Here is an 18798-nt window from a genome sequence, read left to right as displayed (position 1 = left end):
CGTTGTCTCTAATGCAATGGAAGGACCTTGACCCTCTTCTCTCTGCGTTGAAGCCCCGGTGCCGAGCCGCCCGTGGGGGAACTGCGGGTTTGCAGTGCTGTTCTTTGCGGGGACTTTGAAGAACTTTTTTTGGGCGAGTGTGGGAATGACCAGTGCTGCTTTCCCCCAATTCTTCCCTGAATATTGCCGGGCATCATTGCTGTTTGTGGCTACTTGTGAACCTCGTGTGTTCCATTGGGCCATGCGATGCTTTGCAATGCAACTAGAATGCAAAATTGTCAATGTCCGCTGAATGCTGAGGGCTCCTGTCATTGGTATGAACAGAATCACCTCCGAGATCCCACTGGCCTGCAGAAATTCAACTTTAAGGAAATTCTCCATTCAATTTTAAAGCCTTTTTTCGCTCGTCATAATAATAAAGCGGTATTCACGACTGACTAAATTGCAGTTTTTCTATTCCATTAGTGATGGGTAATGGCATCATGATCATTCAATGAGGAATAAAGATTCTCCAGTATTAGGCTGGCTGTAGAAAACGGACGTTTCTGACAGGTTCACGGATAGTTTTCAGGTTATTTAGGAATGTTTCCTTACACAAAGATAGTTCAGATTTAGAACGCTTTATTGCTAGAAACTGTTGAGGCTGGGTCATTAAAAACTGGAATAAAACCTTATACAGGAAAATGAAGGTAAAATTCAGAACCGTCAGGATTGTGTTAGATAGTCCTCCTGTTCACGTGTTCCCCAAATAATGTACTTCTTTGATCAACTCAATATCTGACACAATTATAATTTCACAACAAAGTAAAGCCCCAAAACAAGATATTCTGTATTTTCCAATCAATAATTATTTTGCCTAACATAAACATGCATAATTTTGCACCATTTCTTAATTAAACCCAGCTTCTAGTCAAGCACTAAACAATGATAGAGTGAAAACATAATAAGCACTCAAAAGTATGTATATATGTCTGTGTTTAGGGGTGTGTGTGTGTGTAAATATGTGTATCTATTCATAGACATACATACATTTTGGCCCACGAGTCCATGCCATCCAAATTACACCCAATTAACCTGCAACCTCCGTTCATGTTGAATGGTGGGAAGAAGCCAGAGCCCCCAGGGAAAACCCACGAAAACACGGGGAGAATGTACAAACTCCTTACAGACAGTGTGGGATTCCAACCCTGGTCCCTATTGCCGGTACTGTAAAGGTGTTGCACTAACCGATATGCAAACCGTGTATGTGTGTGTGTCTGTATATGTGAATATGTGTATTTGTATGTGTTTATATGTGCATGTATGCATGTTTGTTCATCTGTGTATGTGTGTGTACATTGTGTTTGTATGTGTTTGTGTGTGTGTATGTACATGTATGTGTGTGTGTCTGTGGAAGAAGAAGCGCAGTTAGTGTTTCAGGTGAATGTTTTGATCAAGGGTTGCTTTATCTTTTTCTTAAAATGTTAATCTTTTTCATCCATACATGATCCCTCATGCCTTCAGAATGCATTTTGATCAATTTAAAATGATAACAACATTCTTAAAAAAAATCATTTTTTAAAAGAAATAATGGACACAATGACGTGCCAAGAACATTCAATTCCAATTATCACATCAGAACAACTTGGCACTAACCAAAGAAAGAGGAGGTGAAGCTGCTTTACTAAAGCTTTGTCAACATTCGGTGGGGGGGGGGGGGGGGGCAGGTGCTATAGGATGAAACAGCAGGAGGGAAGGTTACTGGCTGGGAATTTTAGTGTCTTAGGGTTCATTAATTGTTGGTCTGCCAATAATGGGGTGAAGAGTGTTTGCACTAGAAACATGCATAATTTACTAGAGTTGGATGAATGAAAAGTTATTAAAGGCTGTATGACTGGAAAAAGCTACAGAAGAAGGAAGGACAAAAGTTAAGGAGTGAATAGGGTGAGGACTCAACAGATTTTAAAGGGCCAGATGAGTTCTAGTTCATAAAGACCCAAAATGGAAAGCTGACCAGGAAAATTTCAGAAGCTGGTACATTACTTCTTCCAGTACTTCACCTCAGCACTTATGAGAGGGGGGTGCAGGGGATACATCATACCTAGGCCCTGGGTCCAAAAGGGGGCCCGGGACCCCTGGGCAAATCAGTGAGGAAAATTTGGGCAAACCTGGGGAGATGGAGCCCTGAACGATTCAGGACTCCATCTCCCTTGCTCTACCCAATCTCACCTTCCCTCTTTCCCTCACTGCACCAGCCCACTCTCCGGATCCCGGCCCAACCGACAGGCACATGAGCAGTGAGCCCAGAATATTAGTGCAGGCACCTTCTTCTGGCGCAAACGGCAGTGTCCGCAGTGTTTCAGTTGCAGACTCATCGTCGAATGGAGTAGTGCTATTTCTGTGTGGCAGTGGAGCAGCCTTTGAAGGTAGGCCAGAATAGAAGGAAGGGGAGGAGGGCCAGAATAGGGGGAAGGGTGGGAACTGTAGCCAGGTTCTAAGGTCAGGGCCGGGGGAGATCCTATGCAGAAGACGCCATGCGGCGAGTGCTGTCAGGGGGACAGATGGCAGCGACACTGTCCGACTGACCAGTAGCGGCGCGACTCCCAGACCCCCACCGGCGCGGCTCCCAGACCCCCACCGGCGCGGCTCCCAGACCCCCACCGCCGCGGCTCCCAGACCCCCACCGCCGCGGCTCCCAGACCCCCACCGGCGCGGCTCCCAGACCCCCACCGCCGCGGCTCCCAGACCCCCACCGCCGCGGCTCCCAGACCCCCACCGCCGCGGCTCCCAGACCCCCACCGCCGCGGCTCCCAGACCCCCACCGCCGCGGCTCCCAGACCCCCACCGCCGCGGCTCCCAGACCCCCACCGCCGCGGCTCCCAGACCCCCACCGCCGCGGCTCCCAGACCCCCACCGGCGCGGCTCCCAGACCCCCACCGGCGCGGCTCCCAGACCCCCACCGGCGCGGCTCCCAGACCCCCACCGGCGCGGCTCCCAGACCCCCACCGGCGCGGCTCCCAGACCCCCACCGGCGCGGCTCCCAGACCCCCACCGGCGCGGCTCCCAGACCCCCACCGGCGCGGCTCCCAGACCCCCACCGGCGCGGCTCCCAGACCCCCACCGGCGCGGCTCCCAGACCCCCACCGGCGCGGCTCCCAGACCCCCACCGGCGCGGCTCCCAGACCCCCACCGGCGCGGCTCCCAGACCCCCACCGGCGCGGCTCCCAGACCCCCACCGGCGCGGCTCCCAGACCCCCACCGGCGCGGCTCCCAGACCCCCACCGGCGCGGCTCCCAGACCCCCACCGGCGCGGCTCCCAGACCCCCACCGGCGCGGCTCCCAGACCCCCACCGGCGCGGCTCCCAGACCCCCACCGGCGCGGCTCCCAGACCCCCACCGGCGCGGCTCCCAGACCCCCACCGGCGCGGCTCCCAGACCCCCACCGGCGCGGCTCCCAGACCCCCACCGGCGCGGCTCCCAGACCCCCACCGGCGCGGCTCCCAGACCCCCACCGGCGCGGCTCCCAGACCCCCACCGGCGCGGCTCCCAGACCCCCACCGGCGCGGCTCCCAGACCCCCACCGGCGCGGCTCCCAGACCCCCACCGGCGCGGCTCCCAGACCCCCACCAGTACATCTCCCAGAGAAGGAGCACTGATTACAAAAATATTTAATGAGCAGTTTGACTGTTTTTTTGTTTGTTTCTCTGTCTGACTGTAATCAAAATATTGTCCTAACATGACGGGTTGGTTACCCTACCAAGTAACTTTAAAAGGAATATTGACAGTGTGTAAAATAAAAGGTTTTGCCTGGGGCGCAAAATAGTCTGGCTGATCTAGATTTTTCTGGTCTGGACACCTTACTGAGAACTCGCTCTAGTGGTGCAGACGATCATGTAGTTTGCACCTGAGGCTGTGTGCCAACTGTGTATCGTTGATTGATTAAAAAATTTTTTTTTAATTTGGTACTTGTGTTTTTATCTGTGTAAATCATGCAAATCAACCCCTCCACCACTCCCCCCCCCCCCCAACTTATGGGGAGTAGGGTGGCCAGACATCTGATTTTATGCCAGAGAGTCCGGGTTTTGAGCCTTCTGTCCTCCGTTCGGCGCCACCTTGACCCAAACATTAATTTGTCCTCCATTTGGGGGGTGCTGGCCCTATGCCCCCAAATGGAGCACAAATTAAGGGGCAGAAAAGGCAGTTACCTTTTAATTTTGGCGTGCGCGGTCATGTTTCTTCTTGTGCGCAAGTGCTGGATCGAGCATGCGTGATGTGGGGAAGTGTAACGGCAGCGCACAAAGTTGCAATGAGTGGGGAGCATGACGCCACCGCGAGAACTAATCTGCAGCTGTTGGTGAGAATCTGATAAGGAAGATATGGACCTCACACACACAGATCTTCTCAAACTGATTCCATTACAACAAACTTCATGTAGTCCACGTTGGTGCTGATATGTTTTTCATTGTCCAGAGGAACAAAGTAAGGGATATTCATGTTGTCATAACATAACTTGTCTTTTCTTGCTTGATAATTGGCCACAATTTACTGGCCCTTTTTATTGGCCAACCAATAACCAATATGTCAACTGTGCAAAGATTATTTTTATAGCTTTACTTCTACTATTTTACTGCAATGAGTCCACTACCACCACTACTAAATCATTAGTATATATATTTTGTCTTTTTGTCTTTTTTTTTCCTTTTTTCAGATATAAAAATATCAATTATAAATCCTCTCTCCGAAATGTATTCTCACAAATCAGGAGCCCAGACAAGAAAAGACCAGAAAGAGCAAGAGGAAAATTTAAAAAAAAAAAGGGGGTTAACACACACTCTTTCAATTTGGATTAAGTGCAGCTTCAAAAAGAATTTTTTTTTTAAACTCACCCATAGAATTGGAGCAAGAAGAAACTGTTGGAAACCTCATCCCCAAACAAGGAGCAGTTGATTTGGATAATCCTGCACAGGATTTGGATGAAGGGGCAGATGCAGAGAATGAAAATGGAAAACAGAAAGAAATAGACATTCAGGCACGTGTGAAAGTGAATTTGGAAGGCGAGAGCAGTCATCATAATGTAGGCCTTGACGTTGGATGTATCACAAATGAGTTTCCATCTCAAAAGGAAATAGAAAAGTATGTTACAAATGTTCATATCCCTCTGCCTAAAACATTCCCAAAAGACACCTTCAATCATGTTTTCCCAGAAAGCATATTGAAATTTCATAGCATCAGTGGCAAACTACATGTAAGAGACTGGCTTGTCTGGAGTCTATAGAAATAAGCAATACATTGCTTTCCGTGGCGATTATTTTGGCACAAGACAGTCGAGACTAGCACTTCTGTGTCTAGGTCTGCACTGGTATCTGCTGAAGGCTGGGATTCTAATAGAAAGTGGTGAAGACTTTCCTACAGGATCCCAAAACATGAAAAAGGCAGTGGTCACAGAGAATGTTGCCTCGCTTGGTGAGAACTAGAAAGGTGCCTGCTGTCTGGGACAGGAGTTGACACCATCTTAGAAGCTTCAATCAAAATTGAAGCTGTGAATGGTACAACCTTTTAAACCGCATCATCAATGTTGTATTCTTCTTGGGAGGACATGGTCTGGCATTTACTGGTTAATCCCATCGATTTGTTGATTCAAACAATAGAAACTTTTTAGGACTCATTGGTCTGCTCTCAAGGTTGGACCCCATCCTTCAGGAACATGTGCTAAGTGTAGAGAAGTCACAGAAAAGAACTGAGCAGCTTCAAGTTCATTATCTGGCTCCTGACTCACACAAATAATTTATTACAGAATGCTCGAATCTTGTGAAACAACACCTTTTGCTCGAGAAGCAACCTGCAAAGTACTTCGCAGTTTTAGTAGATTCCACACCAGAATCCTCTCATGTTGAACAACTGATATTTCTTTTGAGATAAGTACTTTTAAAAGAAACTCAGTATGAGATTCAAGAAAGATTTCTTAAGTTTGCTAATTGTAGCAACAAAAGAGGGGAAGAAATTGCTCCGTTGATAACTGATACATTGAAAGAACATGCTTTTCCTTTCAGTGACTGTAGCGTTCAAGCCTATGATAATGGGGCAAATAGGGCTGGAAAATACAAGAACAAGCTCAACAGCAATTTTTTCACCTTGCGCTTGTCGCACACTCAACTTATGTGGAAACCATGCTGCTGATTGAATACCTGAAGCAATAACCTTTTTCAGAATAAGTCAAACTGTATACCACCTGTTCAGTTCCAGTCCTATGTGGTGGAAACTACTACAAAACTGTTTTGGTTGTTCTCTTTGTGGTATGTCTGAAACAAGATGGTCAGATCGTGTTGAACACATAAAGCCTTTTGTATCTCACTTGCCTAGCATTAAATTAGCACTGGAAAATCTCCTTGAACTAAATTTGACAGCCAAAACAAGAAATGGAGTTTTATTTACGTGACCTCTTTTGCCTGTGTATTAATGTCAGCTCACACTCCTGTTCGGCTCCGAATCATGGGTCCTCTACTGGCATTACCTACGGCTCCTAGAACGCTTCCACCAGCGTTGTCTCCGCTCCATCCTCAACATTCATGGGAGTGACTTCATCCCTAACATCGAAGTACTCGAGATGGCAGAGGCCGACAGCATCGAATCCATGCTGCTGAAGATCCAACTGCGCTGGGTAGGTCCCGTCTCCAGAATGGAGGACCATCGCCTTCCCAAGATCGTGTTATATGGTGAGCTCACCACTGGCCACCGTGACAGAGGTGCACCAAAGAAGAGGTACAAGGAATGCCTAAAGAAATCTCTTGGTGCCTGCCACATTGACCACCGCCAGTGGGCTGATATCGCCTCAAACTGTGCATCTTGGCGCCTCACAGTTCGGTGGGCAGCAACCTCCTTTGAAGAAGACCACAGAGCCCACCTCACTGATAAAAGACAAAGGAGGAAACACCCAACCCCAACCAACCAATTTTCCCCTGCAACCGCTGCAACCGTGTCTACCTGTCCCGCATCGGACTTGTCAGACACAAACGAGCCTGCAGCTGACGTGGACATTACCCCTCCATAAATCTTCGTCCGCGAAGCCAAGCCAAAGAAAAGAATGTCAGCTGTGTGGTACAAAATATTAGCAGGCGTAGATATTTGCAACCAGGTCATCCAAACTAGAGATGCCATACTGAACGTTGAAGTAGCAAACATAGAAACAACTGGAAATCCATATGGAATGAAGCCAAATTGGTTGCATCAAACCTAAAAATAGAAATAAAACTCTTCCTTAGATGTGGTGGAGTTAGGCGCGAGTGGGCAAGGCCGTATGATGACAGTACACCTGATGCTAACTTGGAGAAAATTGAACGACATAGATGAAATGCCTGAAGAGCCCTACTTCACACAGTGTGTGTTTTATAGTTTGGGGGACAATGTTAGAGCAGGATGAAGTGTCTGCTTCAATGCTGTTGAGCAGTTGGCAGAAAAATTTGATTTCTCGTGGAAATGCCTCATCATATCTGAAAGTGATGTGAAGAGAAAAGCTTTATCTTTATCAGAGCAATATCCTGCTGACCTTAACGGTGATGATTTTGGAAAGGAAATGCAACATTTACCCTCAGTCCATAAAGTTAATTTTGTAAATGTGCAGTTAAAGGCATTAGATCTGTTGAACTTGTTAACAGAGGACAGACTTGGTGACCTGTTTCCAAATGTTTGTGTTAGCTTAAGAATACTATTAACAATTCCAGCAACAGTAGCTTCTGCGGGGAGGTTATTTAGCAAACTCAAACTGATTAAGAATTATTTAAGGTCTACAACGTCTCAAGAACGTCTTGTGGATTTGACCAGGCTAAGTATTGAATCAAATATTGCCAGAACAATTAATTTTCATGCAGTGATTCAAAAGTTTTCACAAAAAGAGGCCAGGAAAACTCTTTTTAAAGTAAGCACTACCTTTATATTTATTTTACTAATAATTATGTTCTGATCTGCATTGCAATAGAAAAGGATGTTTCATTGTGAATTCTTACTCCTTATCTGTGTTATAGCGTAAACAGAGATGTTCAAAACAAATGTGCTTTCTTCTCTCTGACCCTTCTATTTTATTTCTATTTATTTATACTTGCCATGGAGGCCTCAAATGCAGAAATTCAACATTCCACCTTTCACTCATCTCCCATACTGTTTTTGGCCTTCCAGGCTACAGCTCATGGAATAAAACTGGATTGGGTTATAAAACAGGATGACTAATGGAGAAGGGAAGGGGCCCTGCAAGGAACTTTGTACCCCCTGCTGAAATTCCTGTCAGATGCCCTGCCTCACCTGCTACATTTGCATTGGCAAGCATCCTGAGACTACATGTAATTCAGTGCCCCGTCGCTTGTGGGCAGTTTGTAAAGTTGAAACAAACTTCAGTAGCATTGATATAGAGAACCTAAGATTTCATAGAACTCACAAAGTGTTGGATTATATCTGACACAAAATGCTGAATGCGAGGAGCAAATAAATGAGCAAAGTATGATAGTAATGAGATTCTTTCTTTCTATTGCAGGAGAAAATATACTGCAAGTAAAGTGAGCAGATGCTCTGCTTGGTGTCACCCACAGTGGATTTGTCAGAGTTTCTTCATCTTTATCCTCCTCACATCTCAATTATTTTTGTTTCTCTGCGTCCTGAAGCAGCACTGGGAAATAGAGATGATAAAGCTGGAGCATACAATGGGTAAGTAAAGCTCAACCACTTCCAACTGCTATACAAATGAATTAACATTGATTCAAGTTCAAGTTGGGGGAATAAAACTTGTAACTGGCAACCCAATGGGGGAGCAGGTAGAGCTGTTGCATTGCAGCTCCATTGATGTGGATTCTTTCCCCACCTTGGACACTGTCTGCGTGGAGTTTGCACGTTCTCCCTGCGACCCTGTGCATTTTACCAAGTGTTCCAGTTCCCTCCCACAACCCAAAGACAGGCAGGTTGATAGTTTAATTGACTCAGATGTGTGGATCAGTGGCAGGGAGCCAATGGGAATGTGGGAAAGTGTGTAGGCTCCACAGCTGATTTGGATCCAGTGGGCTGAGTGCCCAGTCCATGCGTGAACTTGTCTCTATTTTTTTGTTTTCCTGCCTTAGATTGAACAAAATGGTGAGCGCAATGCTATTACAGCACTAGCGACATAGGTTAGAGCCTGGCACTGCCTGTAAGGAATTTGTACATTCTCCCTGTGTCTGCGCAGGTTACCTCTGGGCCCTTCAGTTTCCACCCACTTCCTAAATATATGGACGTTGTAGGTTAATTGGATGTGATTGGGCGGCACAGGCTCATGGGCTGGAAGAGGCCGTTACCAAGCTGTATGTCTAAATTTAAAATTTAAATCAAAGAAATACAGGCCATTGGAAATCTATTTATAAAGGAAATGAAATGCAGGATTACAGAGAAGGAACAGTGGAGTCAGAGAGTTGGACTGCTCTTTCCAAAAGCCAGTAAGCTTCCTTCCTGGGTAGTATAATCGTTTTAACTGTTCATAGAGAAACCATCAGGCTCAAACATTTGTTACCTTCTTTGTCATTTCCCCCTCTGAATGGTCACCAATGCTACATGTGGGCATAATGGGGGCCAGGACAAAAGCATGGGCAATAGAGGATATACAGATGAGGGCCGAGCCAATGGCAGGAGAGGGGAAGCCACGTTTTTTGAAGAAGGAGGCATCTTGTCCTCACCTGCCACCCCCACTGGTCTCTGCATTCAACATATCATTCCCCTCCATTTCTGGCACCTGCTGTGTGGGCCCACAGACACATCTTTCCCTATCCTCCTTTTTCCACCTTCCACAGGGACCTCTTCCTCTGTGACTCCCTTGTCCACTCCTCCCTCCCCACCAATCGTCCCTTTGGTACCTACCCGTGACCGCAGGAGATGCTCCACTTGCTCCATTCTTCCTCCCTTACCACTGTTCAGAGCCTGAAACAGCCCTTCCAAGTGAACCAACACTTCACTTGCAAATCATCAATGGTCATCTACTGCATCCAGTGCTCCCGTCTCTTCCATGTCAGAGGGACTGGACGCTTTGTTCAGTGCCTGGGGTCTGTCCAGCAAAATAGCAGGGATCTCCCAGCGTCCACCCATTTCAATTCCTTGCCACGGTCCCTTGCTGACATGTCTGCCCATGGTCTCATGCATTATCAGACTGAGACCACCTGCAAATTGGAGGAACAACACCTTATCTTCTGTCTGGACACGTTCCAACTGGATGGCACTAACATCAACTTCTCCGGTTTCCGTTAGCCCCACTCTCCCCTTCCTCGTCCATCTCTCCCCTTCCTCGTCCATCTCTCCCCTTCCTCGTCCATCTCTCCCCTTCCTCGTCCATCTCTCCCCTTCCTCGTCCATCTCTCCCCTTCCTCGTCCATCTCTCCCCTTCCTCCTCCATCTCTCCCCTTCCTCGTCCATCTCTCCCCTTCCTCCTCCATCTCTCCCCTTCCTCCTCCATCTCTCCCCTTCCTCCTCCATCTCTCCCCTTCCTACTCCATCTCTCCCCTTCCTCCTCCATCTCTCCCCTTCCTCCTCCATCTCTCCCCTTCCTCCTCCATCTCTCCCCTTCCTCCTCCATCTCTCCCCTTCCTCCTCCATCTCTTCCCTTCCTCCTCCATCTCTCCCCTTCCTCCTCCATCTCTCCCCTTCCTCCTCCATCTCTCCCCTTCCTCCTCCATCTCTCCCCTTCCTCCTCCATCTCTCCCCTTCCTCCTCCATCTCTCCCCTTCCTCCTCCATCTCTCCCCTTCCTCCTCCATCTCTCCCCTTCCTCCTCCATCTCTCCCCTTCCTCCTCCATCTCTCCCCTTCCTCCTCCATCTCTCCCCTTCCTCCTCCATCTCTCCCCTTCCCCTATCTCTATTTCTCCTATTTGTCTGGTTCTTTATCCCTCTGTCTCCTTTCTTCCAGCTCTGCATTCACTCAGCCATCCCCTCCCCGACCAGATCTCACCTGCCCTCCTACCCATGTCTGATCATCACCTTTGATCTGTTGCCCTGAGCTCCTCCCCCTGCCCTGTCTTCCCTCAGCTTTTTGTTCGGGTGCCTACCTGCTTTTTACTCATACCCTGCTCAGACCCAAAACATTGTTTATATTATCCTTACCTCCTCTGGATGCTGCGGGACCTGCTGAGATCCTCCAGCATTTCTGTATTTTTAATATTTGTTTTTGTCTTTTTTTTTAAGCTGTTTAATTAGACAAATACCCATAGTACACATAATAAACCACATCTCAGTTTATAGTAATAGTGTAAATAAAACATGTTGGTAGTGTAAAACGAAGGTCTTGGAGACCGTCACAATAAATTATATCCCGACTCTAAATAAGGTGGATCGTCTCTGGCTCAGCCCCGAAGTACAGCACAAGGAATTGCTGGTGAACAAAAATAGCCATGATCAATGCAGCGATTCACTCATAGACCCCTTCCAATCTGAAACTTAGGGAACACAGTCTTAGTTTTAACTCATTTCACTCTTCAGCAACAGCCGTATCTCTTCACCATGTGATCCATTATATCAACCATTATCCACCCTTACACATGTGGTTCTCAACAGGCTTAAGTGCCCTGATCCAACCTTAATATTTAATTTTAATTTTGACACACACCACAGTTCCAGGCCACTGTGGCCCATAAGCCTATGCCGCCCACACTCACCCTCTGCACGTTTCCCCCGAGCCAGCTGCAAGAGTAATCACGCTGCCTGACCATCCCAGGAGGAAAGATGGATCATGAGCACCTTTGGGGTCTTGAACACTGGATTCTGATAACAATTTGCAAAGTATCTAACTCTTCAAACAAAATATGAGTAAATATCATGTGAAAAGTTCATTTACTTTGAAGCACCTTAAAGTACAATAAATGAATAAAAAGAATAAAATAAACAAGCCTTGCCTGTGTTAGCACCTCAACTCAAGATTCCTTTATTTTCATATAATAGTACCATGCACGTATTATTACACAACATTGTCTTCTGCCTGCTGTAAATATGGCTCTGGGTCCCTTACAGTCAGAGAAAGAGAAGCAAAATGGAGTCTCTTCAGAGTCACCGTGTGTCCATGGATTCGCCTCCAGCGCTCCTGCAGCTGCACAGATTCCCGTTCAATTTATCTGCAACCTTCGCTCTAGATCCAAACCTCCGACGTGATCAGGAACCCAAGACCCTTTGGGAGCCCTTCTTGCCCTCAGCCCCTGCTCGAATCTCATTTCTGATACCTAGTTCCCATGAGCCAGTCTCCAGCAACCCCCAGCCTTTGGGGTTCGCCCGACTGCAAGTCACCATCAGCCTGTGCGTGCCCCTCAACCGCTGAGCCCCTCGCTCTTCCGCTACTGTGGTCACACCTCCAGCATTTCTGTGTTTATCCAAACAATATCAAGCTCACTTTCTTTCTCATTACTATTGAACCCTGATAATGTTTGCAGTGACTTCACCTCTTATATTTCATCAAGATTTCAACCAAGTTTATCCAAATAAATGTGTGCTGCCCTTATTATTCCATTTTCCTCTCAAATATTGGTCCCAAAAATATCCCTGCTGGTGCTACAGTATTATCATGTGTTACACATTGCCAGCTTAATTCTTCATCTCTTTATGACTGAAAATGTAATATTTCCACTCATGTTCTACTCTGGGATCATCCTTGCTTGTTTATCAGACATCAGCTGGAGAGTATTGTGCGCATTTATGGTCATCGCATCGCATCAGGTTCAGGTTTATTATGATCTGATTGTACAAGCCAAGGAAACAGTGTTCTCCGGATGTTGTAGCAAAACATGCACACTGGCATCCAAACGTAAAACACATGCAGACAAACAATACATATGCAGTACATATATAAAATAAATAAATATTCTTTAATAAACAGTAGAGTCTTGGATGGTGTTAGGTCTGCTTTGTTCATGAATGAGTCAAACACCAGACTGAGTCGAAATCAAGGTTCTTTGTTCTTTATTGCCGGATTGTAACACTTGCAACTAACAGTGTTAGTTGGAGAAGGCGCATTCTGCCGTTATCAGCAAGTGGTTTTTTTTTATACCTCAGGATACGTACTTAGTAAATTATCATACCATGACATTGTCCAATGAATAAACTGTTGCTACCCTTCTCTGTTAGTCTGCTGCACATCATTCTTGTTAGTGCCAAGCTTATCTTGAGTGTACAAGGTCACATCTGCATTCTGTTACACCTTAGTACTGGGTGACTCCTTCTCCGGTCCCATCTCATGATGTTTTTACCTTACAATGGTCAATGTGAGCAGTTCCTTTGGTCGTTCAGCATTTTCACTGCCCGTGGGAAGCTGTTCCTCAGCCTGGTGGTTCTGGCCCTGATCTCTTTCCCGATGGGAGTAAGCTGGAAGATACTATATGTGGGGTGGTAGGGGTCCTTGACAATTTTGCGCGACCTCTACGGGCAACGATCCTGGAAGACAACATCAATGGAAGGATGTCACTTGCGCTAGAGAGAGTGCAGGGAGATTCGCCATGTTTTTGCCTGGGATTGATCCTTTAGGTTATGAGGAGAGATTGAAAGAGCAAGGTTTGTTCTTTCTGGAACAGAAAAGGTTAAGAAGGGACATAGTTAAGGTGCATAAAACTTTGATGGAAACCGAGTAGGTGACAGAATTTTATCACCATAATCACAGATGGAGGACATAAGGGGTGAGAGATTTTGGAGCGATCTGAGGGGGATGTTTTCACCCATAAAATTGTGAGTAAAAGAACACGTTGTCTGGTGGAAACAGATTCAAATTTCAGATTTATTGTCAGAGTTCATAGTGACATCACGTACAACCCTGAGATTCTTTTCCTGAGGACCAAGCAGAATTACCATTTATCGGATGACAAAAAAAACTATACTAACGTGCAAATGTAAACAAATAAAGATATGTAGTCAAACTGACTGTAAAATATAGAGAGAGAAAAAAATCAATAAAGTTGCAAAAATAAGAGTCCTTAAATAAGTCCCTGATTGAGTTTGCTGTTCAGGAGAATGATGGTGGAGGGGTACACCTGAACCTGGTGGTGCGAGTCTTGAGGCACCTATACCTCTTTCCTGATGGCAGCAGTGAGAACAGAGTGTGTGTTGGGTGGTGTGGATCCTTGATGATTGCTGCTGCTCTCCGACGACCAGCACAACCTGTAGATGTTCTCAAAGGTGGGGAGGGTTTTGCCTAGGATGTCCTGGCTGTGTCCATTACCTTTTGCAGGGCTTCACACTCAGGGGTATTGATGTCCCCATACCAGAATGTGATGGAGCCAGTGAACACACTTTCCACCACACATCTGTAGAAATTTGCTGTCATACCAATCCTCCCTAACCCCCTGAGGAAGTAGAGCCATTGATTTGCTTTCTTCATGATGCCATTAGTGTGTTGGGTCCAGGAAAGATCCTTTGAGAGAGTGACTCCCAAGGACTTAATTGCTCACCCTCTCCACCTCTGATGCCCCAATGATCACTGGATCATACACCTGGATTGGAATTTTCCTTTCCTGAAGTCAACATTCAGCTCCTTTATTTTGGTGAGATTGAGGGCACCATTCAGCCAAGTTTTCAGTCTCCCTCCTGTGTGCTGACTCATTCCCCTTCCTTTATACAACCCATTGTGTGTACTGGATGGCAAGGGTATTCTATAATTCTTTGTGTCCTATTTAAGAAAAACCCCGATTTCCAGCATGTGTTTTTTATGTTCATTTTCTGGAAATCTGAAATTAACAAGAAGATTAGAAATATTCAGTAGGCCAGGCTGCATTTCTACAGGGAGAAAAGACAAGTTCAGGTTACAGGGCTCTCCACAAATGTGTTGGGTTAACCTGAAAAAAATCTCTCTCCAAAGATAATGCCTGGCTGGTTATCTTCAGTTCAGTGTTTGCAATTCTTTTACCTTTCAATGAGTAAGTGATATGATCTATAGTAGTTTGTGTAGTCATGAGAGAATCCCATTTAACAGTGGCATAGAGTCATCAGAAAATGATATGGCAATAAAACAAATTTGATTGTGGAATATTGACCTAAATGAGAAGGTGCCTAAGATACATTACCATTCCTTTTCAATTTTGACATTACAGAAACAATGATTTCAGCTTTTTTATTTGGTGACTGAGAAGGGTTGGATTCAGGTGGAGTTCATTGTTCTGCAGGCCCACATAGCTCAGGCTGTGTGAGCAGGGAGACATCAGAGAGCTGCTTTGGTTAGAAGGGTCCGATTGTTCTCTTGTCCTGGTTTAATCAATGGAGCTTTATTACTGAGCAAAGGATGAAAAGGGTCTTTTATGAGAGGTTGCCTGGAAAACACCAGAAATTGCTGGTTAAATTACAAGATGACAAAGTGAAGACAGTTAACTCATTGAGACAGAGGTTACTATCAATTCCAAGTATCAATATTCTGCTGTTAAAGTTTGCTACACTTCAGAGAAGATGGTGATGGAACAGTTGGGACCAGTGGAGCATCAGGCTCCTAAACAACAGGCTCGATCAGACTCATTTAAGGACTCTTACTTTACACATTATTTATTATTGAATATTTACGTTCTGTATTGCACAGTCAGTTTGTTTACATTTCCCTCTTATATGCCTAATTTTCTTTGAGTACAGTTTTTTTGCACTACTATTAATTAGAAATTCTGTGTGGTCCGCAGGTAAAAGGACCTCAGGGTTGTGATGTGATGTCATGTATGCACTCTGACAATAAATCTGAACTTTATTTGTTTGATCATGCATTTATATACAACTGAACTGTTTAACTGCTGTGAAATTTGGAGGTAGATCCCCATGTTTTATTGCATTTAATCTTATGTTTGTTTTCTATATGAATAATTTCCTTTCCTTTTTTTTAGACACTGTGCTGAAACCACTATTGTATATATTTGTTCTATGTAAATTACATGACTTTTCCTGGTTGACCCTGCTCTCACTGGCTGGCTTGTGACTCCTCCCCTTTCTTCCCCATAAAGGCTGCCATGCCACAAGCCTGCCCCAAATTTGAGTTCGGGTCCGTGTGAGTGACCAACACAGGGATGCTGTCCATCTCTTGCAAATAAAACCCTTCAGTCTTTGGCAACTTCAGTCTTTGTGCAATTGTTTGTGCATCAGCCATACTGTACTGGAACAGGCCCTTCTGGCCCATGAACCCATGCTGCCCACTACATTAACCATGCTGCAATTACATTTTCTCCCATACATACCTATTATTGACTAAAAGGGACCTAGCCCATCCTATTGATGGCAATAGATCTACGGTCAAACTGTGAAGAAGCTAAGTACTCAGATCAAACAAGAATTAGTACCAACTGCTTAAAGTGGACTTTTCCTGGCATTTTTAATTTTGTAAATGTGACTTGCCCAAAGAGGCCACATAATGCAGAGGAGAGTGAGTGGTGCCTGTCATTGACTCCACTCCATTCTGAATAGTCCCTTCAATTTAGGGTAAAGCAGATTTTGAATCAGATTTCCCAAATAATGGTCGACCCATCTTGAACCACCATCTTAGTCTTTCATGTCTGTCCTTACTTGGTCAAGATATGAAGGGGCTGTCTAACTGGTGTGGAGCAGCACGGTCTTTGCAGCAGTAGCAAGGATGGTGTATCCAGAGTCGGCGTCAGAACAAATCTAACCGCGGGGATGGGGGCACTGAGTTTTCGGTGGCATTGGACCGTGGGGGGGGGGGGGGGAGGGTAATGGCGGAAACTTCAGACCAGGTTGGGGGGGTGGTAGCGGCAGCGTTGGAACAGGGGGGGGGGGGGGGGAGCATGGCCTGTGGATGCCCTGCCCACGACGCTAACCCTGGTTGTATCCCAAATCAGCCCTATCAGCTAACTGGGTTGACCCCACCCCAGCAACAGTTTTCAGCTTGTGGAGATTATCTTCAAACTCTATTTACCAGACCACTATCTTGAGGAAAGGTTGGATAGTCAAGGCTCACATCCACCTGAATTAGGAGGAATGAATGCAAGACCCTTAGGGGTCATGACAGACTGGATGGGAAAATAATCTATTCTCTCGTTGGAGAAGTAGGTCTCCATTTAAAAATAATGGATTCACCTGTTGTTCCAAATGTGGTCTCCTCTACAGGGTGGCACGTTTATCATAGCAGTTAGCATAAACCTGTTACAGCGCCAGCAATCGGGACCAGGTTCGAATCCCGCACTCTCTGAAAGGAGTTTGTACATTCTCCCCGTGTCTGCATGGGTTTTCCCTAGGGGCTCCAGTTTCCTCTCACCCTTCAAAAAAAAAGTAGCAGGGGTGTAGGTCAATCGGGCAGCACAGATTTGTGAGCAATGCTGTTGGTCTAAATTTAAATGTAAAATCACTTCATTGAGAACCTTCACTCTGACCGCTGCAACTGCCAACCACTTTAATTGAACACCCCATCACCAGACTGACACGTCTGTCCATGGCCTCATGAGCTTGCAGCTTGAGGCCGCAAGTAAATTGCGGGAGTGACAATTTATATTCCGTCTTGGCAGTCTCCAACCGGATGTCTCAATATCGACTTCTCCATTTACCATTCACCCACCCCCTTCCCCAAGTCTCTCTTTCCCTCATCGCTCTCTCCCTTCCTCCAGCTCTCCATCCCCTTCCCAATTCTCCTCTCACAGAGCTACCTTTCTCCGCCCTCTGCCCTCTCACCCTATCACATTGTCTTCTTTCCTCTTCTTCATCCTCTCACCCTGTATCCATTCATTACCTGTTAGTCTGTGCTCCCGTACAATTCAGGCAATTGGAAGCTCTTGTTCAAATTTATATTTGGTTGATTGGATAATTTGAAAGATCGGCTACCTTTTAAATGAAGGCAGCTGAGCTACTTTACTGGGAATAAAATAAAAAGTAATATTAACTTTTCTAAGAGTTAGGTAAATAGATGTGAAGAGTAGTCAGGTTTTGATATCTCCGGTGAAATGAAATCACATCTTCTCGAGATTTGTAGAGTTATCAATGCTTTTTATTTGCAGGAATAGGAGCATAATACTGTGTGTGTACTCAAAATCGGAAATAGAAGCAGAAAATATCTAATACCTAATAGTTCAGGCAGCTTTTTGGGAGAAAAAACTATTCACATTTTGTATCATAGTCCTGAAACATTAAATCTGTTCCTTTCTTGAACTGTTCTGATAGCAGCTACTAGACTGAATACACATGGGATAGTCTGATCTTGGACTGGCCAATACTTGGAGGGGAGACCCCCTAGGTTTCTGTGAGGGACGCTGGACAAAGTGGCGACATCCAGCTGCAACGACTCCCCGACGCCCTGTCCCAGATCTGCGTCACTGTGTAGTCCAAGCAACTGCAGGCGCTGCAGGACACCCTTTGTCACCCGGGCATCACGCGCCTGTACTATTTCATCAGGTCCCATAACCTCCCCTTCACCGTCCAAGAAGTTCGGACCATGACCGAGTCATGCAGGGTCTGTGTGGAGTGTAAACCAAGCTTCTCCCACCTGCCACAGGCCCACATTGTCAAGGCCACTCGGCTCTCGAACGGCTTAGCATCGACAGCCTTCCATGAACAATAACATCCTTGCGGTCGTAGATGAATACTCCTGTTTTCCCTTCACCATCCCTTGCCCTGACACCTCAACAGCCACCGTTATCAGGGGACTAATGCAGATCTTCACCATGTGATCGGGGTCCAGCTTCATGAGTGAAGTCCCAGTACCTGGTAGCATGAGGCATTGCGGCTGGTTGCATAACTAGCTACAACCCGAGGGGCAGGTGGAGTGCGAAAGTGGGGTGATCTGGTAGGCAGTCCTCCTGGCCCTGAGGTCTAAAGGCTGGTCAGTTGACTACTGACAAGAGCCCCTCCCCGAAGTACTCCATGCCATGTGGTCAC

At 46.2% G+C, this 18798-nt stretch overlaps 1 protein-coding gene across 1 annotated transcript in view; it reads right to left on the bottom strand.

Moving 5' to 3' along the window:
- Positions 1-15079: 15079 nt before the first annotated feature.
- The window catches only part of ugt8 (UDP glycosyltransferase 8), a 166244-nt gene continuing 162525 nt past the window's right edge, over positions 15080-18798 (bottom strand). The window contains exon 6 of the mRNA XM_069926580.1: positions 15080-15254. Coding sequence (XP_069782681.1) covers positions 15146-15254 — 109 coding nt within the window. The 3' untranslated portion in view covers positions 15080-15145. The remainder of the gene's footprint in view (positions 15255-18798) is intronic.

The sequence above is a fragment of the Narcine bancroftii genome, chromosome 3 (assembly GCF_036971445.1).
Source record: "Narcine bancroftii isolate sNarBan1 chromosome 3, sNarBan1.hap1, whole genome shotgun sequence".
NCBI lineage: Eukaryota > Metazoa > Chordata > Chondrichthyes > Torpediniformes > Narcinidae > Narcine > Narcine bancroftii.
Note: the sequence above shows the minus strand (reverse complement) of the source record. Positions and strands in the feature narration are given on the sequence as shown.